The sequence below is a fragment of the Lissotriton vulgaris genome, chromosome 5 (assembly GCF_964263255.1).
Source record: "Lissotriton vulgaris chromosome 5, aLisVul1.2, whole genome shotgun sequence".
Classification (NCBI taxonomy): Eukaryota; Metazoa; Chordata; class Amphibia; order Caudata; family Salamandridae; genus Lissotriton; species Lissotriton vulgaris.
The window spans coordinates 428866970-428893280 of NC_141693.1; the positions used below are offsets into that span (position 1 = coordinate 428866970).

Consider the following 26311-nt stretch of genomic DNA (forward strand, 5'->3'; position numbering starts at 1 on the left):
GGCGCAGGGGGAAATTTCAGGGGATAACCGACCTTGTGTCCCCTATTTTCAGCCACCTAACTTCACAAGGCAGCGAGTCTGGAGACGTAAATATATATATATTTACCTGTATATATATCCTCACTTTTATGAGTGCATTTGTGTGATCAAGCTCCCTAGTGGAGTGAAACGCGTTACCTCATAATAAACGTTTTGAACCTGCTACTCACTTGAGTCTGGATTATTGGAGAGCTTTACTTTCGACTGTCTGCTGTGGCGCTGCGAGGTCTGCACCCTGCTGCTGCCTGTCACTCACTGACAGGCTGGGACTCATATATATATATATATATATATATATATATATATATATATATATATATATATATATATATATATATATATATATATATATATATATATATATATATATATATATATATATATATATATATATATGAGTGAGGATATATATACAGGGTGTGGGAGGGGCTTGATTGGGAAAAAGAAACGCCCAAAAAGAATAAAGAAACAGAAAAATAAAGCAACAGTGTCTACATTATCCTACATGTTCAGTTCACATGAGAAGCAGCATGTACCACATGAAATTACATGTTGAAGGCAGATCAGTGCAATGTGATAGAAATAAAATATATGAAGTAAAATGTCAAACAAAAACAGAAACAGCGCTACTGAATAAAGGCTAGTTGCGGTTGAGTGGAGAAACATAAAAAGTCACGGCATAGTGCCAATATTGAAGTTTCATGGGAACAACATTAATCAACCACAAAATAGGAGAGGCGCTAAAGACAATTACGGCATAGTGCCAGAAAAAGTTATCTGCACGTGTTAATCATTGGAACATAGAGGGAAATCATCACAAAACAATGAATTATCACACGAATAAGGATAAACGTGGCACAAGATAACATACTGCAAGAGACATGTGAGCCATAATAAGGGCAAATGAGGAGAATACAATACGCTAAAAATAAGTGAAAAAAGTAAAAAGAGGAATAAGAGCCCAACCACAGATGTGAGAAATAACAAGTGAGAGGAGAGGGAAAGACAACAGGACAGATAAGCAAAAAATGGCGGCGTCATGTAAAGATAGAAAACATGGCAACAAATCCTAGTCAAGTTGAAATAGAACAAGAATCTTGATTCTAAGGTGGCGCCATGCTAAACATTTGGCAAATGGGCCAACAGACAAACAATGACGCCTAGACTAAGCGAGAGGGAGAAAAGCTAAAAACTTAAACAGATCTACAAAGACCAGACCACCAAATTGTTGGGAAGAAGAAGCATTACAGGAAGCTTTTCAAATCTTCAGTCAAGTTAAGGCCGTTAGGGGCTTTGGTGTCGAGGGACAGAATGAGTTGGGTTTCACGCTGCCTGAGCATTTTTTCACGGTCACCTCCCCGGCTAGGTGGGGGCACTGAACAGAGAACCGTGTATTGGAGGTCCTTAAGTTTCTTGTTATGGACCGCTCCAAAGTGTCGGGCAACCGGGTAACTGCTGTCACTGTTGACAATGGCCCTTATGTGCTGCAGTATTCTTTGATGGACCGGCAGTTTGGTACTGCCAATGTATTCCAAGTTGCATGTGCACTTGAGTTTATAGACCACGAACTCTGATCTGCACGTGAGGTGCTCCTTGATGGGAATGGGAGTGTTACTGAAAGCAGTAACGTAGTGAGTGGCATTAGTGGCAAAATTGCAAGCACGGCAGGAGGTACATTTAAAAAAGCCCATTTTGGTGGTTTTGTTAGGTTTTGGAGGATTTTCAGGTGCAGTTCTATCGAGCGCATCACGCATGGATGGTGCACGTCGGAAAGTAATGGTCGGTGTTTCACTTAGTATTGGGCCTAAGACTGGGTCAGTCAGAATAATCGGCCATTCAGTGCCTATGATGCGCCTGATTTTGTGCTCTTGTGAGCTAAAAGTAGTTATGAGCCTGACAGTGCGTTGGGAATCATCCTGGTTATCATTTGTGCCATTTGTGCGGTGCTCCCTGGGCTTAAGCAGTGTGGCCCTATCTAGTGATGAAGCTTTGGCCAAAGCTTGATCTAGTATGGCTCTTGAGTAACCTCTTTGCAGGAAACGTTGTTTGGATTCTTCGAGGCATGTTGCAGAAGAATCAGGGTCACTGCAGATTCTGCGAATGCGAATAAATTCGCCGAATGGGATACTGCGGATGGTATGAGCAGGATGGGAGCTATGTGCGTGCAGGATGGAATTTCCCGCCGTACTCTTTCGATGTAGTTTGGACATGAGGGTATTATCCCTGATGAACAGTTGTACATCCAAAAATTCAGCTTCAGTACTGCTAAGGTTAGCAGTGAATTTCAGGTTTAGGGTGTTGTTATTGCAGTCTGATACAAATGAGAGGGCTTGGTCTTGGGTGCCCTTCCAGATGATGCAAATGTCGTCTATGTAGCTCCAGTAATGCGCGATACAAGGCGACCAGTGCGCATGTGTGGCTCTGAGCTCGTGCTCCTCCCACCAACCAACATGAAGACATGAATAGCTGGGGGAAAAACACGAGCCCATAGCCACACCGCGCAATTGCTGGTAGATGTTGTTCTTGAAGCGGAAATAGTTAGAGGTCAGGCACAGTTTGATCATGGCAATCAACATAGAGTTGTGTTCCCTGAAACAAATGGCACGTGAATTAAGAAAATATTGACATGCATTTACACCATGCTGATGGTTGATAGAGGTGTAGAGGGATTCGATATCAAGGATCAAAAACAAATAGTCACTGCACCAAACAATATTACCAATCTTGGTCAAAAAGTCAGTGGTATCTTTTAGAAAAGAAGGAAGAGTCGCCACATGGGGCTGGAGAAAGAAATCAACGTATTTGGAAATATTTTCCGTCATACTCCCAATGGCTGATATGATGGGTCGACCTGGTGTAGGGGTAACAAGTTTGTGCACTTTAGGCAGAAAGTACAAGTACGGTGTTACTGGATAATCTTTGGATAGGAAGTTGCATTCATCCTTAGTAAGGAGACTCAGAGTAGAGCAAAGGACGCAGCGGGGCTTCAATGGTCATTTATTTGGAAATTAGGCATGACTGGTTTCAGCAGACTGCCTTTTTCAAATGCCACAGTTCAAAACGTGATTTCCTGCTAAATGTCTTTTTAAAGGCTCCTCCTTCCCCAGTGGTAGGGGGCTCACCTGCACCACATTTGTCCTGCAAACGCCTCCATAGCTCAATGTCAAGGACTACCATTCCCGTAATGCAGCATGTTTGTAATCCAATGTGGCGCAGGGGGAAATTTCAGGGGATAACCGACCTTGTGTCCCCTATTTTCAGCCACCTAACTTCACAAGGCAGCGAGTCTGGAGACGTAAATATATATATATATATATATATATATATATATATATATATATATATATATATATATATATATATATATTTGTGCGCCTACACACATGTTTATCAGAATACACCTATAGTATTATCAACCACATTGGGGAAGCAAACCCCGGGAGACTGACTAGTGTAGGAACAAGAAACCCTAATAGACTAGAGGTAACTATCGAAAGATAGCTATAAATACCAAAAAACATTGGTAATAACCCAAAGATGCAAGAGCAACAGAGTGAAAATCCTAGATATATACAGATATTAACACCAAGCTGGGAAACCAGCAACATGATACCATTTACGAGGAAAAAGGGAGAGGGGGGAGTACTACACACCCCAGAAAAATCAATGGCAACTGCCCATGAACCAACACTACTGCCTGGAGAGGTTATCATAAGGTGGCTAACAAACTTTAAAAGAAAACAGCAGGTGTGAAAACTTTTACTATTAAAGGAATAAAAACAACTACGGAAGTCCATCCAAAGATGTAGTTGAAATAAAGGGCACACATATAACGCCTGAAAGATAACGATTTCCATCCAACAGACAGCAATAGCAGGCAGCAAAACCTGACTGACGTTGCTGTGAAGGGATCAAGCCCCACAAAATGAAAAATCAAAACAATGGACAGCAGTGCATACAAACACAACAAGAATTGAGGTCAGTAAGAAATGTCTCTACCAGAGACACAAAGTATTCATGACTAAAAAGGGGAATACAGACCCACATCTGCCAAATTAAGTCAGAAGAAAAAATTTCTCCAAGCAAAAGGAATTCACAGATAAATTGGAAATGGAATAATATACCTTTGAGTGATATGATCCTTATCACCTCCATGAGGAAGGAAAAAACCTTCAGAAAAAGGATGGAAAGGGAGACCAATCCTCTAAAAGATGGAACTACAACGTCAAAGGGACACGCGTGCCACAAGGAAACCCTTAGATTAAAAATGTGGCCATAACACTGATAAAAATGAGGAGTGAGATAGCGTCATCTGAAAAACAACCAAAGAAAACGCTGTGGCTGTAATCAGAAGTGGAAAATAAACAATGCTTGTAGGAAGAAAGGGAAATAAAGCATTCCAGAAACAACAAATAATAATATCCTGTCAGGAATGAATCAGAGGGGGGGGGGGGGGGGGTGGCTTGGCGCCCGATGGTGATGGCGGCGCCTGAGTGAGGCTCTGCGCGGCTCCGGGAGACACTCCGGTTCTACCGAGTCTTTTCCTGCTACGGGATGCTGCTTTTGAACCGGAACACGCCCTGCTGACTCTGAGCTGCTCAGTGACTCTTGTTTCGACCTCCTGGAGGAATATTTAACCACAGTGAGTTGTGCGTGGTATGCCGACGGCGCAGCTGCCATTTTAGGCATTATCGTTAGACGCGCACCTTTACTCTTTTATCGGTGCTCGGCGCCCTTTCATCGTTACAGTGGCACAAAACAACTTTGCAATGTACAGAATTTCTCCCCATGGTAGACAGCTGCAATTACCTGCTAAAACGGATGTATAATGACTTTGTTGCTGCAGCGACCGCCATTTTGTGCCACACAGCGCCCCTCTCCTCATGACAGCACTTGAGGTATACTCTTCGACGCATTTTGTCTCCTGCCTGGCTTACTGGATCCGATTGTCTTGCCTTCAACAACACCTCATGGCTCTCTGATTTTTCTCCTGACTTATGAATGCTACAGATTACTTGTGGTTTCATTGCTTGCGCAGCCGTCATTTCTTCTTGCCTCAAGTGCTTTTCATTACCTTTTCTCTGCTGGCCTTTGATGTTTGTGGGCGCTGGTGGCTTTCTACTTGTGTGTCAAACGCTGTTTGCAATGTGACTACGGCCTTGCTCATCACTGCTTCACAGTGCTCTTACCCTACTGCTCCTGAAGACAAGCATGGCCTCATCTTCATTCTGACAGGTCTGCTCAGCTTCTGGATGGTTGCCTTGTTTGTGGTGCGCAATTGAGGCTTGCTTCAACAGTTGTTCTCCTTCAATGCGCATTTGATTCGCGTTGCACTCAAGCTACCCTCTCTGACTCTGCTGTAGCCCCTTCGGTGTACTCGTCCATTCCTTTGTGCATTTTGCGTGCATTGCCTTACCGACTGAATTTACCCTATGCTTTATGGGAAGGCTTAAGTCCATGTCACACCTGCCTCATTCCACTAAGACGGCCATTGTTAAGAATTCTAAAGTTTTCTCTGCCTTTTCTAAAATAGAGGATTCCCTCACTTCATCCGGCTCAGATACAGCAATGGAACCCTCCCAACATCCACCGGGGAAAACAAATATCAAAAGATTGAAGAAGGATCCTCCCTCGCCTCCCAAACAGCCTGCGCCTGTCTCTATGGAGTTATTGCTGGACGAAATCAGGTCTTTCCGTCCTTTTTTGGAGGAAATTAGGTCTCTCCGCCCTTTTATGGAGGACACCAACGCCAAGCTTCAGAATCTCACAGATAACTGGCCACAAATGGAAACTAGGGTGACCTCCGTTGAACACTCTGTTGACTCCCTCCAAGAAACCTGCTCCACAGTTTCTCACTTAAACTCTCAGGTATCTGCTCTTCAGCGACAGGTGGAGGAATTGGAAAATAGAAATAGGCGGAACAACCTCCGCATTTATGGCCTGGCAGAGGGACTCGAGGGCTCGGACTCACTCGCCTTCTTTAAATCGTTCCTTCCCAAGCTATTGCGCTTACCGGAGGGCACAAATCTTAATATCCAGCGTGCACATCGATTGGGGCGCCGTCTACTTCTACCTCCCCCTCACAAAGGCCCAGAGGTGTCATTCTCTACTTCCTGGAGTACACCGATCTTCTGAAGGTCTTGTCAGCTGCTACATCCTCTCCAAAGTTGACTTGGTCTGGCTCCTCCTTGTTCTTCGCTCAGGATTATGCAAAAGCTACAGCTAACCGCCGAAAGGCTTTTCTAGGTTTGAGAGAGGATCTTCGTGCAATGGGTGCTAGATATGGCCTTTATCACCCATGTTTGTTCAAGGTCACCTATAATAATAAGACTATTACTTACGAGGATCCAGTACGCCTACAGAGTTTCATTAATGCACATAAGACTTTGCCCATGGACTCTTCTAGTCCCTCATCCTCTGCTCCTGGATGAATTGCGGTTTTGTTGATTTTCTTAATGCTGTTGCATTTTGCTTTTCTACTCTTTAAGGGGTCTTTCCATAACGTTGTGGCAACTTGCCTTTTTTGCTCTTTATGAAGTTACCACATGCAAGTTCTCACCTCTTCTGCGTTGTGATGTTACTCACTGTTGTATGTGTTACCGGTTCGACTTCCCCGTATACCCTAACCCATGTTTCTCCTTTTTCATCCCCAAAGGAACCCTTCTCCATCTGATGATGTCTCCCTGGCTCCCCGTCCAGCTGACCTTGGATGTGTCGCCTTACCTATGTGGTCCCATCCCCCCTCCGTTTCCTCTCATTTTCTCCTTTTGTAGGTATGTTCCTTTTTTGTTTCTTCCTTTGTTTCTTACTTTTGTGCTTCGGTTTGTTCTATATCCCCTTTCTTGTGCTCTTTCTTTCTTACTTGTTTTCTGATTTTATTTTTCTGTCTCTGGGACTTGCCCCTGTTCATGTCGTTACCTCTATTACTCTATTGTTTCTCCTTCTTACCTTTTTCGTGCTTTTTCTCCCTGTTTCTCTTTGCACATTCGCTGTTCTCTTATCTCCTTTCTTCTTCTTTTTTACTCTCGGTGACCATTTCTTTCTTGCATTCTCAATTTTTCTCATAGGTTTTTTTTCTGATTTTGCCAATGTGTTTATTATAGATTCTTATATGATATGTCACTTAATATAATCACATGGAATGTCAAGGGTATTAATTCTCCAATCAAACGTCAACGAATTTTGTCTCGCTTAGCTAAGCTGAATGTTGATGAGGCTTTCTTGCAGGAAACCCACCTGTCTGACATTGAATCCGTAAAACTTAAGAGGGGTTGGGTTGGTGAGGTTTTTTATTCAGAGGGAGATGGCAAGCGTAAAAGGGTTGCTATCCTTTGCCGTAAATCCCTTCCTTTTTCTCTGATTGCCCAGGAATCGGACACTAATGGAAGATGGACATATGTCAAAGTATCTCTTAGAGGTGTTCCAATCTCTTTCCTTAATGTATATGCTCCCACTGTAGGCGAACCTCTTTTTTGGGCCGATTTCTCTCGCCACATCACTCGGCTCATGGATGACAACTTCATCCTTGCTGGTGACTGTAACCATCCCTTAGATCCTTTTGTTGATAGGAACTCTGCTGCCCACTATATTCCTAACAAATCCCACAAGCTCTTTACCCAGGCCATTTCCCAGCACAAGCTGGTAGATACTTGGCGACTTTGTAACCCGACTCTAAAAGAGTTTACTTTTTATTCCCCCTCCCACCGCTCTCAGACATGGATCGATTACATTTTTGCTTCTCAAAGCATTGCTCAAACCCTGAATGCTGCTGAAATTGGCCCGATCTTACTTTCAGATCACACCCTGTTTTGATTAACATTGATTTACTTCCCAGATCTGTTGCATTATTTATTGATACCTTCTTTTGTACCTAATAAAATTCTTTATGAACTGAAAAGGAATGAAGCAGAGAAAAAGAAGCAAGGACAATGGGGAAGAACAAAAATCACCTTGCAGCAGTGGTGAGATCTCAAACACTGCACTGTATGGGCCTTGATACCCAATACCCGACCGAGTCACAGCTCAACAAGGAACTCAAGAGAGCAGTGACAGGAAACCTTCCTGTCAATGTATAGTGACAGATGAGCAGCAAGACGTGCCAATGCACTAGAAAAAGTCTTCGGTCCAGGCTAAAATTTTACTTAGGCCAAAGATCCTGGCCCTCTTTCCATTAGTTCCAATAGGGAAAGAAAGCTAGCCATAAAGGGAAGAAATGCCTCATGGCTATAAAAGAGATTTATGATGGCTGCGGGTGGAGGAGTTGTTAATAACGCACTGAAGTGCTGCAGAACTCACAAACACTTCATGGTCTAACACAGGTAAACTGAAGTCCCTATAAGGATACTGAGCAACAGAAGTAGACCTTAACATGCCCAGAAGTCATACCATGGATGGTGCCCGTAGTACAGAGAACAAGGCAACAGTGCATCCAGACAACGCAACCAAAGTGCCCACTATAGAATAAGTACTAAGGTAGAAACACTAGCAAGAAACCGGTAAAGGGTGTACATAACGGTACAAAATAACATACGTCCCAGATAACTGGAAACGTAACCTGTCACTGACACAATGAAAAGAATAAAAGTAACTGCAGCATTTAGGAATACCTCACTGGGTATCACCCTAAAAGAGGGAAGTTTGAAAAGAAAAGCCAATGGGCATCACCCTATGAATCACATGCAAATAGAAAAGGGAGCTTTCCCCCAAACAAACCTACCATGAGAGTATCAGGAAAGCAGGAAGAGTTAAGAACCTGCTCCACCAAATGTCTAAACCTCCGCAAAGCAGTGTTAGCCTGTGGTTGAATAGACAGACGATATCAAATGCAAATCAATCAAGGTGACCTGAACTGCCTCTGAAACCCCTGAGTTGAGCAACTAGGCAGGTCGAAGTAGTGTTGCTGAAGAGGCCATAGCCCGACCTACAAAATCAGTGGTGTCCATACCACAGCAAATATTTAGTTTAGCAGCTTGTTGCCCATCCCGTAAAAGCAGGTAAGATAGTTTCGAGTCTCTTCCGGAATGGAGGTCAGCAGGCGCTCCAACGAGTTCCATGATGCGTGGGAGAAGCGTTCAAGGACACAAAAAATATTGAGAGATCGCAGTGAAGAACTGTTAGAGGCGAAAATATGCCTGCCACAGGTATCTAATTTCCTGGCTTCTCTTTCTGGGGAACATATACATATTTTGGGAAGCAAAGTAAGGCTGAACCACAAAACTATGATGAGTTGTATGTCTAAGAAGACATGTTGGATCTCCAGAGGTCTCGCTAATGTCTGTGAGAATCCAAGTGATACACAGAGGTCCCTGTTTCGGGCTCAGACCAAGCCCCCAACAGATCACCAAAAAGAGCCTCACTATAAGGAAGCACCAGCTCCACCCCTGATTGGCGTTGATGCGGAACGCAAATTAACAGATCCGTCATTTCCACAGAGGGAAACGTCACTCCAAAAAGGGTAGAAACTTGCCTGAGCATATTCCACCAGAGCAGAGCTCAGCTCCGTAGCCAAACCAGGAGGTGACAGGAGGCCAGGGGCTGGGAAGAGTCCGAGCCACTACCTTCTCCTAAGGCAAACAACCAGCTAGACTATAGGAGTTTGAATCATACCAGAAATTGGATGGTAAACCTCCAAACCCTCTGCATTACCTCTATTATCCATGATCCTTAGCAGAGAAAACAGGAGGGAAGACTTCAGAAAGTACCAGCTTCATCAATGCCCCATCAGAGCCTGAAGAGGCGACATCTCTGAATGGAAAAGAGGTGGAACGTCGAGTGGCGCCGACCATGCAGTCATCAAGCCAGACCTCAATGCTGTCGTCTGAGTCGGTGGACCAGACCCAGACTCTGAACGTGGTAACCCTGAAGGGCTGTACACCGAGGTTGAAATGGTATTGGATATGGCAACCAGACTGATTTCAAGGACAAACCTGACGGGGTAGAGACAGTCATGGCCTTGTGCACCACCTTGGGGCCCCAAGGACGCTCCAGGGGAAGGTGAAGACCCAAAGAAGCTTCATCTGACATTTCTTCAGCGCCTTCGGTCGAAGTCATTGACATGAGTTGCATGACTTGGAGTCCTGGTGCTCCCCTTAGCTCCACATACAAATAGAGTGAGGGTTTGTGGCTGACATTTGTCGCCTACAGGATCCACAAGGTTTGAACCCTAAGGACATATGAAAGACACACTGGTCCATTCAACGAAAGAGTCAAGGTAGGCCAAAAACATGCCCTGAGGAACTGCAGGATCGGATCCGCATTGTAAGCGCGGAAAGGATGAAACTGACATCAAAGCGTCAGGCGAGGGGTTATATAGACTCAAGTCGACATCACATCCGAGGGATGACGTTGCTACAAAGTCGCCTGATGCCCTCTACCAACATGCAGAGGTATTGCTGTACAAAGATTTCCAGAGCCAGTCTGGCACCTGGATAGAATTCTGAGATAAGGAATCTGCGGCTAGATGTCTCTAACAAATTCAAAAGTACCTTGATGAATTCTTAGATGCTGAAATGCAGATGGCCTACAAACCAGGGTTCCATGCCCAGTCAGTGCTAGTAGTCTCAGATTTACTACGCAAAAAGACAGATCTGCTCCATAGAGTCCTGCACCAAACCAAGATAATTTCCAGTAGTGATAGGACACAATTAGCCTGCTCAGCTAGTCTGTAGATTCTCTTTTTTTCTGCCAGATAAGCAGTGGAAACTAAGTAATTCAATGTCAAATATTACGTCTCTATCATTTCTGCAACCTCTTCCTCCTATTGGCACAAGCTTTGCTAGATTAACAACATTGCTTCTAGAGATGTAATTGCCTAATGGAAGTAACCCATTCATCCAAATGTACCACATTTATTAGGTTTCTGCCCCAAGGAGTCCTCCTCCAGGGCAGTGTTCAAAAAGGGGAGGGTTGCGGCCTGGCCCCTGTTCCCGAGCCATTAAAGCCCCTAGGGAGTCCACTCCCTGGGCTGAAATTTGCATGTAAGTAAGGGGACGGTGCGGCCCCCCTCCCCAAGCCTACAGAAATTAGTTTATATGGGGATAGGGGCTGCGCTTCCCCCTGGCTGGGCCATTAATGGGCCCGGTGACCCCCCCATCCCTTAGGGTGGCTAACAAGCTATGTCCCGGGGAGCCCATCTCCATTACATAACAGTTTCCCTACCCACACTGGTGCGGGCAGGAAAATCTATGTTCTCTCTTGCTTGGCGGAAGCAAAGTCTGCTCCCAGCGGGTGGGAACTTTGAAAATGCTCCGGTCTACTAGAAGCAGACTTTTGATCTGTTTTTCTGCCCGCTTCTAAATATTGCAACCGCTCGAGGGGAGCAACATTAGTGCCTGCTTCCTTCGGGTGAGAGCAATGCTGGCTCTTGCTGCAAGCATTTGGGAGGTCATGAGTAATGTGTTAAATTATGCCACAGAATATGTCATGAGAGATGAAGTATGTGAGGTCATAAGCAGTGAATGGTGGGAGTGCAAGTCATAGTTAGCTCTGTTAACTATAACTGGTAAATTTCTGTGTTTATTTTAGTTCAATACGTTAATGTTGTCACTGACAAATTCAACTAACTATAAAGTTACTTTAGCTTTTGTTTTCTTCAGTGAATGTGTGTGGATGTACATATAAATATATATGTACATACATATACACACACACTTGTATGTGTGTTTGTGTGTGTATGTATACACACACACACCTACATTCCTATTAACTTGCAAAAACTAAAGAAAGCAATGTTCTAGTTGGATACAGTAATTAAATTACATTACAGTAAACAAAAAAAATTAAAAACGAGAGTGCTGAGGAATGACAGGCAGATAAATTAGAGCCAATCTTTTCCCACAACCCCACACATTCCCATCTCTTCTGCATGAGAATGCCATCTACTGTTTCTTTTGCATATGTCACTCTAAATTTCCAGCACCTCACCTGGAGGAGATTGGTCCGGATCCGCTTGTCTGTGCACTGCTTAGCAACCTCCTTGGCAAGTCGCGTAACCTCATCCGAAGCCTTGGCAATGTCCTTAGCACACTGTATCAGGGCACGTTTGTTTCCACTCACCCCCCTGACCAGGCGTGACATCTCTGCCATCAGCAGTGCCATTCGTTTTGCTGCTGCAATGATGTCGTTACCCTGAAGGGGAAGAGAAATAGCCATAAGTAACATCACTGAAAGTTCAAACAATGCAAAATTGTTCCAGTGGTGAAAACCGCCATGGAAAGGATTCTTGATCCTGAAAATTTGGGACACAAAACACACATTATGGATATAAAACAAACAAGGAGAGGAATTCTGTCCTCAAAAATATAGTTGCTTCTCAACCCTTGACCAAACTGCTGCTCAAAGACGTTTTAGATTGGAGTCCCTGGTTGACCAGACATCCGATGGGATATGAACTTTGATGACGAGACTATAAAGTGAGACTCTTTGCACAACGTATTTATAGGTCAAGTAATTGGGACAAACACAATCTTGACTATTCTTCCAGGTAAGGAGACAAATTTGGTCTCTAGAGGCAGTCTTGTGTTTCTCTCGTTCTACGAAAGTTACAGTTTTCAGATCACACTAAACTTGCAGCAAGAAAGGGTAACAGGCTGCGGAGAGTGAGCCCATCAGACTAGGCAACAAGTTTCCGCCCAGAGTCATGGTACCGAAATGCTGTGGTAAATGCAATTACCTTCAAAGCGAGAGGCGCATTGTGTCTTTGGAGAGATTTATTTTGGGGAGGGGAACCTGCTTCTATGAAAGAACCGGAGACAACTTTGAAGGCATTGGGATTTAGAAAAATAAATACGTCTACAGTCGTGGACTCACTAGTGGTGTGATGTAATTTTCTTATGTGGGGACTATCCTTATCAAATCAATTATTTCCACAGAAAAGAAAGCGCTTGGTCTATGTTTATATTTGTGAATGTTTGCATAATAAAAATTGCTTTAATGTGGAGGACTGCGCAGGGAACAAACTACTTAGTCTTCTTAGGGAAGTGCGTTAACAAAATATTTCTTAAAGATTTGCTAACATTTGGCTGAGCTCTGACGAAACGAATGACAACATCTTCACACTGAATTCCCTCTCTAGGAGACACAGAGCAGCCTGATGAGCGCTAGGTGATTGACTTGTAAAGCCCTTTCTAGGCATTAGGTAGAAGGATGGAAAGAGACAGCCTAGATCTCCCAACACAAACGCAGAACCATGCTTCATATCTCATGAACGGACCATGTGAATGAAGGCAAGAAAGTAGTCACAGACACCAACAGAAATCCTCTTTCCTAGAAAGAGAGCAAGTGACACCAACAGCAGGAGGGGATGAAGTGCAGATGACCCCGTGGACAAGGATGTTCTTTGCAGATGCTCAACTGGATGTTTAATATGGAGTCCTGACTCCACCAGCTTGAAATGCTGGATGTGAATGAAGATTTACATAATATTAGGGGCCTTTTTTAGGGTGAGTTTTTGTGGTGGTCAGGAATCACTGGTCCCTTGACATCTGATAGGATATTATTAAAAGCACAAAGAAAATTCAGTACCTCCAACAGGAAGACAAGGTTGGCAATTTTTAAAAAAAGACATAATTTCAAATCAAATCTGGGAAGAAAGGAGTTTAATCCATGAACGTTTACTACAGGAAATTAAAGGATTTGTGCTGAATGGGTGCACTAATCTACCGTCAGCCAATGGACGCAAAAACAGTCAGTGGTTAGTCTGGACCATAGGGACCACCGAACAGGGAGGTCAAGAACCTCCTGGGACAGGATCCAATGCACTTATGCCACATCCACAAATCACCCAGCCATTGAGGTCACCCACGAGAAGAACAAGTGGAAGAAATCCAACACATCACAATCTGACACTACACACACTTACGTTCCATTGAAGGAAACAAGAACTTGTGTGATTAGACTAGCAGTTACTCAAGGCAAACATGCTCACACTGCTTTATGTGTCATATCAATTAAACAAGTGAAAGGTTAGTAGGAACAAGCTGTAAAACTCATGTAAGAGCAAACAAATGAAACATGCTATTCGTGTTCAACCTGGGATTAGTGCTCCACACCAGGAAGAATGTCTGCAGAAGTCAGGGAATACCATTAGTTTATTGGGCAGTGTTAGGACGCAGCACAGTCTACTGATATACTATAGAAGCCTTGTTCAGGCACATCATTATGTTCAACATGAACTCCAACTCCATTTACTGTTCATCTTCACGAATATGCTGACCTTTGTTTAGAAGAACAAGTTACTTACCTTTGACAATGCCTGTTCTGGATGAGGAGGTAGATGGCATCGCGCAGCTCCCAGTTGAGTCTGCCCAATCTCGGATGTGGCATCATGGTCATTATATGTGCACCACTTCCACTTGCTGTTGTCAGATACTTTCTGATCTTTGTGCCAGCAAATGCAGAGCCCACAGAAATCAGAATGTGCCAATGCAGAGATCTGCGATTCTTGAAACTCATTAATGGACTGTATGAGTCCATTCCACGGATTGTGGAGGAGGGTGGGTCAGTAAAGAATCTGCTGTTAGATGGAGTGTCTACCAGAAAAGGAATTACCAAAGGGAAGTATCTTATACTTCTGATAGAGACGTCTACCCATAGAATCCTTACCTTGTGAATGGATACCATAGCAGTGCCTCTCTGGCTGGTGATTCTAGAATAACTCTGACCAGGACATCCTGCAGGACAGATCGAACTAAGTGCCCATCCTACCAGACCCTTCAATAGTGCTTCATGAAAGTGTGGCGGGACACCCACGTAGCAGCCTGGCATATTGCCTGCCAGCGCAGTACAAGCAGGCTTTGCTCTGGTGAAATTAGTGTGAAAACCTTCTGGGGGTTGCTTCTTGATTAGCCAATAACAGATCTTTAGGCACAATACAATCCATTATAAGATAGTGCTTTTTGGCTCCAGAGAAGCCCAAATAAAGGAGATTGTCTAATTTATGGACTCTGGTACGATCAATTTAAAACTGAGGGCCTTCTTAGTATCAAGACGGTGGAGGTGCTGCTCTTCCTTGGACAGATGAGGTCAAAGTAATGGATTGCCCTTTGTGGAAGGGCATGACTACCTTTGAGAAGAAAGACATTTTGTCTGGAGGACGAGTTTGTCTGGAAAGAAAGATGTGTACGCTTCTTGGATGGACAAGGCCTGAAGTTCCCTCACTTGCTTTGCACAGGCGATAGCGATGAGGAATACAATCTCTCTCATCAAATGGCTAATAGGACATCTATACACTGGTTAGAAAAATGCACATCAAGTAGAAGAGAACTAAATGGGGCACTTTAAAAGGGGTTTGCAGGAACCTTTGGATCAGCCCATTCAGGAAACGTATATCAAGAAACAAATGACAACTAGGTGATTTGAAAAGTGATGGCAGATCGGTTAAGTATAGGAAGGCTATAAGGACCGAAAGACAACCCTTAACTTTTGCCACAGCAACGCCTTACTGGGTTAGAGATTGACAAAACAATAAATTGTCAGACAACTCTCCCTGTAAAGGCTGAATGTCACAAGAGGAACACCAGACAACAAACCTCTCGAACTGTCCTGCATGTACAGTTTGGTGGAAGGACATTTGACTGACAGGATGACACTAATTACTTTGGGAGGAAGATCGGAAGCCAACTGTTGCTGTGCAGTGTCAAAGCAAGGAGGTTGTAGGTTGTGCAGGCTTGATGCAAGTCCTGATCCTGCTGTTGTGACAGGAGGGCCTCCTGAAGAGGCAGAAAAATCAGATGACATACTCATGCCAGAAGTTCTGGATACCACACTCTGCTACCCCAGTTCGGAGTCACCAGGATTACTTGAACCCAGTCTTTTTTTATCTCTTTCAATACTCTGGACTGGAGAGGTAGGGTCAGAAAGATGTACATGAGTCCCAAGCTCCAGTCCAGGCAGACGACATCTCCAAGAGAGATTCGCCTTGGTATCTTTAAAGTGCAAAAGGAAGACACCCTGTTCCACCTCCGAGTGTAATTGCCATTTCTGATCAGCAAAGCAATGTCCACGGAATTAGTCTGCCCTGGCATTTAAAGATCCTGCCAGGTTCTGGGCAAGTAGTGAGATGCCTTGACCATTCAGCCACTTCCATTGACTTAGAACCACCTGGCACAGGACCCACAACCCCACACTGCAGTACCACATAGCTGATATGTTTTCTGTGAACACCTGCAACTCACTGTCTCCTGATGGTCAGAAGGAACACATTCTGTGCCAAATAAATCACCTACAACTCCAACAAGTTGATATGGAGATGGGTCTCCGCCAGAGACCAGATTATTTTGATCTCCACCGCTGCCAGATAATCTCCCAAACCAAGCAACAATGAATCTGTCATGACCATTGGCTCTGGGAAGGGTAGAGAGAGGGATCTGCTGCCAGTCCAATTGCAGCCAAGCAGCCAAGCAGCCACTACAGCAGGTCTTTGATGGTCTCCTCCGACACCTAGATGGACTCTTTAAATGTCCCCTTGGTGCTGAGCCCACTTGGAAGTTAGGTCCCACTGCATAGCTGGCACGTGCCACCTCACATTGTCTACAAGCAGGGTGAAGGAGGCCAAGACTCATTAGAGCGGCTCTCACAGAGACCCAGGTCAAAAGTTAAAACATTGGGATCATAACCTGGATGTACTAGACTCTTTGAGGTGGAAGGAAGGCTAGGAAAAACACTACATCCAGGATGACTCAGATAAAGGGGTCTGTTGTCAAAAGGGTCAGTTGCCACCTGGAGGTGTTCTACGACTATTTGAGGGTACCCCGCCTTCAGTAACCAGTCGTTGCGGTATGGATGAACTGGCATGCCCAACATCCTCAGATGGGCTGTGATCACCCTCGTCATCCTAATGGACACCAGGGCTGCACAGGTAAGGCCAAAGGTAAGCACAAAGGAGTGAAAGTCTCTTTGATTTCCAGAAAGCGCAATAAACACTACCAACCAGTATCCTGGATCCTCGGAATACAGAACTTGGGCAACAGCATTTAGAATTTGTCCTTGCAAGGAAAAAGTTCAGAGGACAACATCTAAGATGGGGCGAAGACTTCTGCCCTTTTTCCACACCTGAAAATAACAGGAGTGCGATACTTGGAAAAATAGACTTTAAAGCTCATCAAGCTTATACTTTTTTTTTTTAATATAGTTTTTTTATTGTAATTTTTCATAACTTGCAACAACACAAGAAAACCAGTAAAAAATGCACACAAGTGTATTGCTAATGTATTGAATCCTGACATCATTCAATGATCTCTTTAATATTGGGGAGAAACGCTCTTCAGATAAATCATTGCACAAATTTGTATACACAGGTCAATTTTCACTGAATGAAAATCTGTCCAGCAACGGTAAATCTTTCAAGGTTAGTGTCAAAATATTTCACCAATTCTTTCAATTATTGACATTGCACAGTTTTCCCAGGAACTGCTCTGACTGCATCTCAAAAGATATGTAGGAACCTCGCTCCACCCACCACATAGCCCAATTTATTGGCATTCAAGTGCTTCCATCCTCCTACTGTTCCAGATGACAGTCCACGAAGGTCAAGTTATTTAACTTCGGTAATGCCTGATCTGATAGAGACATGATCTAGCAGAAGATTCCTTACCTTTGAACTTCCATGTTTCAGGCTGGATCCGAGAGTAGATGGAGTTGGTCTACTCAGTGTTAGTCATTGGCATTGTGTTCATTGTCATCTACATCATCAATATAACCGCCACTCTGGCGCACTGACGTCAGTACTTATCAACTTTCCATGCCAGAAGGGCGGAGCCATAAAGTGAGTGACCATGGTGTGTTAAAACGACAACTAGGGCCCTGAAGAGGAACAGCTCTGACACCAAAAGCCATTCCACAGTGCAGGGAGGATGGGTGGTCAGTAAGGAATCTGCGCCTACATCATGCCTCTACCAGAGAAGGTGTTACCGAAGGTAAGTAACTTGTCCATCTGATAGAGACATCTACCTGCAGATTCCTTACCTTTGAACAGATACCCAAGCAATACCTTCCCCGGAGGTGGGACTGCGGAAAAGCTTTCTACCACAAAATCCTGCAAGACAGAGTGGCCTAACAGGCCCTCCCTGAGAATCCAGGCAATAGTGCCTGGTGAACGTGTGCATAGATGCCCACATGGCTACTTGGCAGATATCAGCAACTGAGACACCATTCTGGAGTGCCGTGCTGGCTGTCTTCGCTCTAGGAGAATGAGCCCTAAGGCCTTCTGGAGGTTATTCCTTCACTAAGGCGTAACATATTTTGATACACAAGATAACCACGCGTGATATGGTCCTCTTTTGGACAGCACGCCCCTTCTTCGCTTCCATCTACCCTGTAAAGAGTTTTTCATCCACCTGGAACTTTTTGGTGCGATCAAGGTTGAAGTCTCTTTTTGTGTCCAGATGTGGAGACGCAGAGGTGCATAGAAAGTGGGCAGAGTAACAGACTGTCCCAGATGGAAGGGTGCTAACACCTTTGGCAGAAAAGATGCCCTAGTCCGGAGTACCACTTTGTCAGGAAAGAGGTTGTGATGACAGTGCCTTTAGTTTGTTCACCCTCCTGACAGAGTTGACTGCCACCAAAAAGGCTGTTTTGATAGTGAGAAGTCGTAGAGGGCAGCTGTGTAGCGGCTCAAACAGTGAACACATCAAGAAGTTAAGGACCAAATTAAGGTCCCACTGTGGCATAATAAAAGAGGAAGGGGGAAACAAACCCCTTCACAAATCTCTGCAAAAGAGGGGATTTAAAAAGTGAAGGCTGATCTGGCAGCTGAAGAAATGAAGATTTGGCCAAAAGGTAGGCCTTCAGAGTTCACAGTGCAGAGCCCTGCGGGGCCAAGGAAAGAATAAACATGAGAAAATCTCACAGAGAGGCAGTTAAGGGGTCAATAGACTTTTCTGTACAATATTTACAAAATGTGTTCCGTCAGCAGGGGTATACCGACTTCGTGGAGGAGCGCCTGGCTGCCAGGATAACTTTGCAGACTTTGACAGGAAGGTCAAAAGCGATCACCTGTTGCTGCTCAATCTCTACACAAGGAGGCTGAGAGTGGACAGGTTCAGATGGAGAACTCCTCCCTGCTGCTGTGACAGAAGATCCTCCCGAAGGGTCAGCATGATCGAGGATCGATGCTCATGGACAGAAGCTCGGAATGACAGACTCTCCGTGCCCAGTCCGGAGCCACAAAATGATTTGTGCTCGGTCACTCCTGATCTTCCTGAGCACTCTGGGCAAGAATGGTATGGGCATAAAGGAGTACAGGACGCCGGAGCTCGACTCGCGACGAAATCGTTGTCGAGCGAGAGCCGCCTTGGAAACTCCAACACGTAAAACTGCTGACATGTGTTCTCATCGGAGGTGAATAGATCTAACCAAGGCTCTCCCCACTGTTGAAAGAGACCTTGAACAACCTCCGGATAGAGACGTCACTCGTGAACTGCAAGAACCGGTCAGATGTTGAACCACCAGGGAAATGCCCTGTTCCAACCAAGTCCAGAGAAGCAGGGCCTCTTGACAAAAGGGTACACAACCCTACTCAGCCCTCTTTGTTGCAGAACTATAGGGCAGCAGTCTTGTCCATGAACACTTGAAAAAGCCTTCCTTTGAGGGATGGTAAAAAAGGCTTTCAGTGCCAACTGGATCGCCTGAACCTCCAACAGGTTGGTATGGAGCCTGACTTCCACCAGAAACCGGAGTCCTCTGATATGCACCTCTCCCAAATGGCCACCCCATCCCAGAAGGGACGCATCTGTCACTACTGAGAGGGCTGGGTGGTGAAGGAGATGGGTCTGCCTCCAACCCAAATACGGTTTGTTAACCACTACTGCAGGTCTTTCGCAGTGCCCTCCGTTATCTGAACAAGTTTGGTGAGATTTCCCAGTTGCTGTGCCCATTGGAAATTCAGGTTCCACTGCAGAGCCTGCATATGACATCTGGCATGGTCCATGAACTAGATGCAGGAGGCCATGAGGACCAACAGCCTCAGAGTAAATTTCACCGACTTCCAGGATAGAGGCTGAAACATCGGTATCATAGCCTGAATATCATGGACTCCCCGCTCAGGAGGATATGTCTGAAACTGCATGGTGTCCAGAACTGCTCCGATTAAAGTGATAGTCTGCGAGGGAGCCAGGTGCAACTTCAGCACGTTGATAGTGAACCCCGGGGGGTGTGGGAGGTTCTCCGTAGTCTGGAAGTGGGAGACGACTGCTTGGGACGAGCCCGCCTTAAGGAACCAGTCGTCGAGATAGGGGAAGACTGGGACCCCTGATCTTCACAGATGGGCTGCGACCAGCGCCATCACCTTAGTGAACACCAGAGGGGCACTGGTGAGGACAAAAGAGAGCATAGCTAACTGAACGTGATCATGGCCCACCATAAACTACAGGTAGCGCAGATGGGCAGGCAGGACTGGAATATGTAAAATAGGCATCCTGCATGTCTAACGCTACCATCCAGTCTCCCAGGTCCAGAACAGAGAAGAGAAGACCTGAGCAAGGGTAAGGATCTTGAAGTTCTCCTTCTTGAGAAAGTAGTTGAGGGCTCTGAGGTCTAGGATAGGACAAAGGCCTCTGTCCTTTCGAACCAGATAATAGTAAGAATAACAACCACAGCCTATTTCTGGCCTGGGAACCCTCTCTATAGCTCCCTTGGCCAAAAGAATCTGGACTTTCTCAGAGTAGGGCAAGGTGATCCTCCGCCAGCCAATCTTAAGCTGAAGGAATGGATGGAGGGATAGTCTAGAAGGGGTGGGAGTATCCCCGTCAGACTATTTGCAACAGCCACCTGTCTGAGGTGATGTCCTGCCAGTGGTGGAGGCGATGGTGTATCCTTCCACCAACTAGACGTTTTGGATTCAGGGGGATCAGACCGGGTACTTTTTGCAGTGGTGGAGGGCATTGTGGCTTGGCTAGACTTCTGGCCGTCCAAACCTCTGGGTCGAGTTAAACTGCATCCATGGCCCCGCAAAAGTCCTTAAAACGCTCCAGCGCTGCGTCTGCCCGGTCTCCAAAGAGTCAGGAGCCATCAAAGTGCATGTCTAAAAGATTAGCCTGGACATACCCTGAAAATCCAGATGTCCTCAGCCAGGCGTGGCGCCGTTTGGCCACTGTCGAGGAAATTGCTCTGCCTAGCGAGTCTGTAGTGTCTAAACCACAGCGAACAGTGAACTTCGCTCCATCTCTCCCGTCTGAAGAAGCCTGGGAGAGCAGAATCCAGGTCTTCCTCTGAGAGCCTGGGCAGCACCTGCACAACTGTATTCCATATCAAATGGGAATAACGGCACAAAAGGCATGCAGTGTTCACCGACCGCAATGCTAGACAGGCGGAAGAGAAACTTTTTTTCTCAAAGGTTTCCACTCTTTTGGATTCTCCGTCCTGAGGTACGGAAGGGAATGCGCCAAGGAAAGTGGAACCTTGGACCACAAAGCTTTGTGGCGTGGTGTGGGCGTTGAGGAAGGCTGGGTCGCCTGGTGCAGGGTGATCGCAGTGGGCAATCGTTCTGTTAACAGAAGCCCCTGCGCTGGGCTTGGACCAGGTGCCCAGAAGAATGTCCATCAAGGCCTAATTGAAACGCAGGAAGGGGTCCAAGGTGGAGACACCAGCCTGCATGACCTCTGTCAAGAGGTTAGCCTTGCCTGCCATTGTAGGAAGCACCAGGTCCAAGACCTCTGCAGCGCTACGGGCCACACTGCAAATGACGCTCCCTCCTCCGTAGACGGGTTAGGGGAATCAGCATGCCAGAATCTGGGGAGGTATCCAAGCCACTGGCATCACCCAGTTCCTCATACCAGTCCATATCTTGAGGCTGTGGGATCCTGGTCCTCCTCCCAATCCTCTTCATCCATTCCTAACCCTTCAAAATAGGGCAGACTGAACGGCATGGAGCCGTATGGCTCAGTTGGTGCCGTCTTAGGTGGATGCCTGACGGGCTCTGCGTCATCCAGAATGATGATTGGGGAGGTGCAGCCGGTGGGCGTTGGCGATGCAGAGGCCTCGGCGTCAGACACGTGACAGGGAAAGCTACTGAGATACGGGGCCAGAGCTAAAGGTCGCAGAAAGCGCAGGTCTCCTTCATCAGATCTCCATTGGTTTGCACCGAAAAAAAAGAACGGACGTCAGAGTGCCAGTTATATTGACGACGTGGACATCGCGCTGCCACCGCCGTCATGCCATCTACCAGCGTGCAGGGGTACTGCTATCAAAAATCGTCCGGATCCAGCCTGACACCTAGAAGTTCAATGGTAAGGAATCTGTGGCTAAATGTCTTGCTTTACTAACATTCTACGTTTCACTACCAGACTTACCATTATGGAAAAGGGTCAACCCAACTCCAAAATGATCTTTTGCTTTATGCAGTTTTACCCTGAAGCTCTTGTCAACCTTTTCTGGTCATCAACTACTTTTCACTCCAGAACTTCGCGGGATATTATTTGGTAGCTACTCACTGAATTTTCAAAATATTCAGTCCTACACACAAAGAATTTTTTTTTATTTTTATCAGCACAAAGCTCTGTCTGCATATTCATAGCCAGGTTCTGAGCTAGGATGGTGCAGTGAGATAAATAACGGTGATGGATCAACCCCTGATCTTTGGTAAGAGTGGTCTGCTTAATTCAGACAATCTGTTCATCACCACCCCCTTTTCTGAATTGCATATTCACTCTGGCATAGATGGTGACTGCTCGAAATAACACAAGCAGGCACAAGATAAGATTCTGGTATTTTGAAAGTCTTTGGTGTAAATAAAGTACCACCAAGGCCACTTCAATGGAGCTCAACAGCAGCCTAGGTCCGCAATTTTTAGAGGACGTCCTTTCCTTCTGAAAGTAGCAGTTCATTGGCAGAGAGTAAGGGCTTCCACCAAGAAGCTTAGTGTGAAACATTCCCAGCCTTTTTCTTTTTAAAGTAGTTTTCCCAGTAAATTATCAATTTAGAACAGCAACACAAAAGTTTAGGTCAGTGCTAAGCTTGATGACCCATTTGGTTTGTAACATGAAACAATTACATAGAGTCCAGTACCAGCAAGTTTTTTGTTTTTTTACTTAATTATATCTTTTCAAGAGTCTTCTGTAATAGACATGTCTGTCCACACAGCAGCGTTTACAGGGTCCCCTGAAGTCTGTTCCCACAGCATGGTTGAATAGGGAAGGGACTCACAAATCCTAGACTGTTTACTTCACTGTCATGGAGCCATCTATCATCTTTACTATACAGATTGAATCATTATGATTTCTCTCTATGATCACTCATACCTACATCAAATGTTTGTTAATAAACTATCCAGTTAAAGCAACTGATTTCCAAACTTATAGTATCAGAAAGATGAAATACCTTTAACACTCTACAGCAACTTAACTTCTGTCATTCAAGCTAGGGTCATATTGTGCACGGACTGTAGGAACATGCCTTGTAGTACACGTTACCTGAAACAATCTGTTAGCGGCCTGGAATGCTCTAGATTACATTGTCTGCAGACTGCGGTTGTCTGTCATCATTCAAACTGGTTGACCCTACAGGGCCAGAGATATCACCCTTTAAACTTAAGACCTGCAGGAGGCCCAAACGGAGAATGAAACCTGTGACGTTCTGCCAACTAATTCTAAATTCCCATAGTCCCCAGGCAAAGGTGCATCCTCTGAATAATTATTTTTTATAGGGAGGGGCATGTCTGTGGCCACCTCTCTGAACCAACTTTGGCCCCAAGTACCCCATCCTATGGGGCCCGACACATACATGTTAAGGTCCAGGGGACACATCGTCATAACTGAAAGGGTCATTACATTGCCAGGCGCATTGCCTAATGCATGCTGGACAGGGCAGGGTATATTAGCCTCATCTCCCAGCCTGCGCTCCTCCTGGGCACGGGAAGTGCAGGACTCCTGCCTGTGGGTGGGAGCAGAACAGAAACTTCTACCGCCAGGAGGTAACAGTTCTACAGATGTGCTGTCTCTGTGCACCGCACTGGAGGTGTGCGCTCTGAGGGGAACTGGCTGGGACTGCAAGAGCCTAGTAGCTCCCCCCATGAAGTGGTAGAACGCACATTGCTTTGTGAGTTGTTGGTAGAAATTCTAGAATGCAGACCCTGTAAATAGAGTTCTGCAGGGCAACTGTCCCGGAGCTCTTCAAACTGAGTTACATCTGAACCCATTAACGGGAAAAAACAGTCTAATGTGGGCTATATCCTGCTATATTGAGGTTTGGAAGGGGGGTATCAAGAGTCACCTCAAAACTGAAACTTCAACGTTTTTCTTCAACCTGCTATGGCTTACCCAACACTAAACGCCAGCAGTGTGCACAGCATGTGGCATGCGGCAGACCACCATTTAATGCTACCTTCCAATGTCCCTACTCAAACAACTGCCAAGGGCTCAGAATTGTGCTTCAAGAGCTATTACGGGCTTCAGCAGAAGAGCCCAAGTCTTTAAAGCTTGGAGGTCCTTTAATTTATTTCCTATTACGGTGTGTATAGTTTTAATTATTGCTAATCTAACAGGCAAACATTTGAACATATCAGCCCCACTCAACATGGTTGGTTAAATATGTCCCTACGTACCGGCTAAGAATGATCCTATTAGGGACAAAGCTTTACCTGAGGTTCCCAAGAATAAACTCACCACCAAAGATGACTGTTCCTTTTCAGTCCAAGCTACAGTTATCTGGAATGCCTTGCCTATGGACATAAAGCTCTCTACTTCTCTATCTAGCGTCAAGCAACGGTTGAAGACCAGCCTACTTGACTATGCAGCTTCTAGACCAGTGCCAAGAGACGCAGTTGTGTGGTGTGTACTCAATGAATGCGGTTACATAGCAGGTCCTAGCAGGATATCACCACCACCCTCTTTAAGTAGCTCTTCATCTGAAGCAAGACTAACGGTGGCACAAATTCTATGATCACATTACATCCATTTTAAAACCACTTGACACAGTCCAAAACAGCCTGCCCCACATACAGTGCAGTTCACTGCTCTATGCCTCTATCCGCGGAGTTCCTGAAAATCTTTAGAGGATAAACTTAAAAGCAAAGACACCATAAGACTGAAACCTCCTGATGTCTAAACCAAACACATGCTCTTCTTAGACGTTCAGTATTATGGCCACTTCTGTGACTTTATAGGCTCAATCATCTCTGCTTTTAATCAGAAAGCAGTTCCAAACTTTTCTCTTTCACAAACACAATGAGAATGCTGAACTGCAATTTAGTTCTCTCTTGACTATCTCCTGACTCTACTTTTGACCTCCCTTACTTGAGTTTGCTACTGCCACCTCTACTAGGCTGTATCTGTTCTGCCCACATCATACATGTTGACTGCTACATGCCAGTTCTTTTTCTTTCAGCCAGGCCTCTAAATTGATATCTTTGCTGTCTTGCATCCACTCCATCTCTTAACGCGATTACCAACCTCGGCAGCTGAAACATGTGGTTACCAGGGAACCGAATAATTGTAAGGAGACTCTAGCTCCATATGTTTGTTATAAAGAACTCTGAGGCAGGCTGGGCCTCATCCGCATTACAGATAGCAAATATATAAATAGGGTAGAGTGCTTGCACTATAAGGGTTTCAAAAATACATATAGAAAATCAGGAATCGTTCTTTTTAAAATGAAAAGCATTGAGCTAGATTATTTAATGGTGATTGTAAAGATAATCAGTTGCAGATTCCAACAAGCATGTGATCCTTATAAGCACAAAAGCAGATTTGCAATTGATTAAGGACATTTAACAGCAAACTGCTGCACCACTTAGTGATTTAACAATCACAGCCATATTTTTGTGTCCGACCTCCACATCGGACTGTCCTTTAATTTCTCAACTCTGGCAACACAAGAAGCAGAGAGGTGCACATCCTTCCAAAACGCCTAAGCTCAGTATCACATAATGTAGCCAGGATATGAGCATACAAAATCTTGCAAGAAAACCTAAACAGAATTTGCAAGCTGTTCGTGAGAGAGGCACCAGCAGACACTCTTCCCTTCAAGCCATTCCAAGCCATGCCCAGTGCTCAGTTAACGCTCAACAAACATAACACACCCACACCCACACCCATTTTAATATGGCATTCTCTGGCTGAACAGCCAGGGGAAATCAGTGGAAATTTGGCCCCTGGCGGCTCTCATGGGTGATACGTGTGGAACAAATAAAGAAAAAGACTGCCATCACAGGCCTGGAAGAGAAGGACAACAGCAATCGAAAAGCTTTCCTTTAAGTGACCAACATGAAGCTTACAAATGTCATAAAGCTTAAAAATGGCATCGGCAGAGCTGACAGACTTGTGAAGCCACTCTCAGTCCTTAA

General features: G+C 45.1%; 1 protein-coding gene across 4 annotated transcripts in view; it reads right to left on the reverse strand.

Moving 5' to 3' along the window:
* VCL (vinculin) overlaps nucleotides 1-26311 on the reverse strand; it is a 342221-nt gene that overhangs the window by 86103 nt on the left and 229807 nt on the right. For all 4 annotated transcript variants that reach the window (XM_086921833.1, XM_086921831.1, XM_086921832.1 and 1 more), the window contains one exon: nucleotides 11962-12165. In XM_086921833.1, the coding sequence (XP_086777959.1) occupies nucleotides 11962-12165 (204 nt within the window). The remainder of the gene's footprint in view (nucleotides 1-11961; nucleotides 12166-26311) is intronic.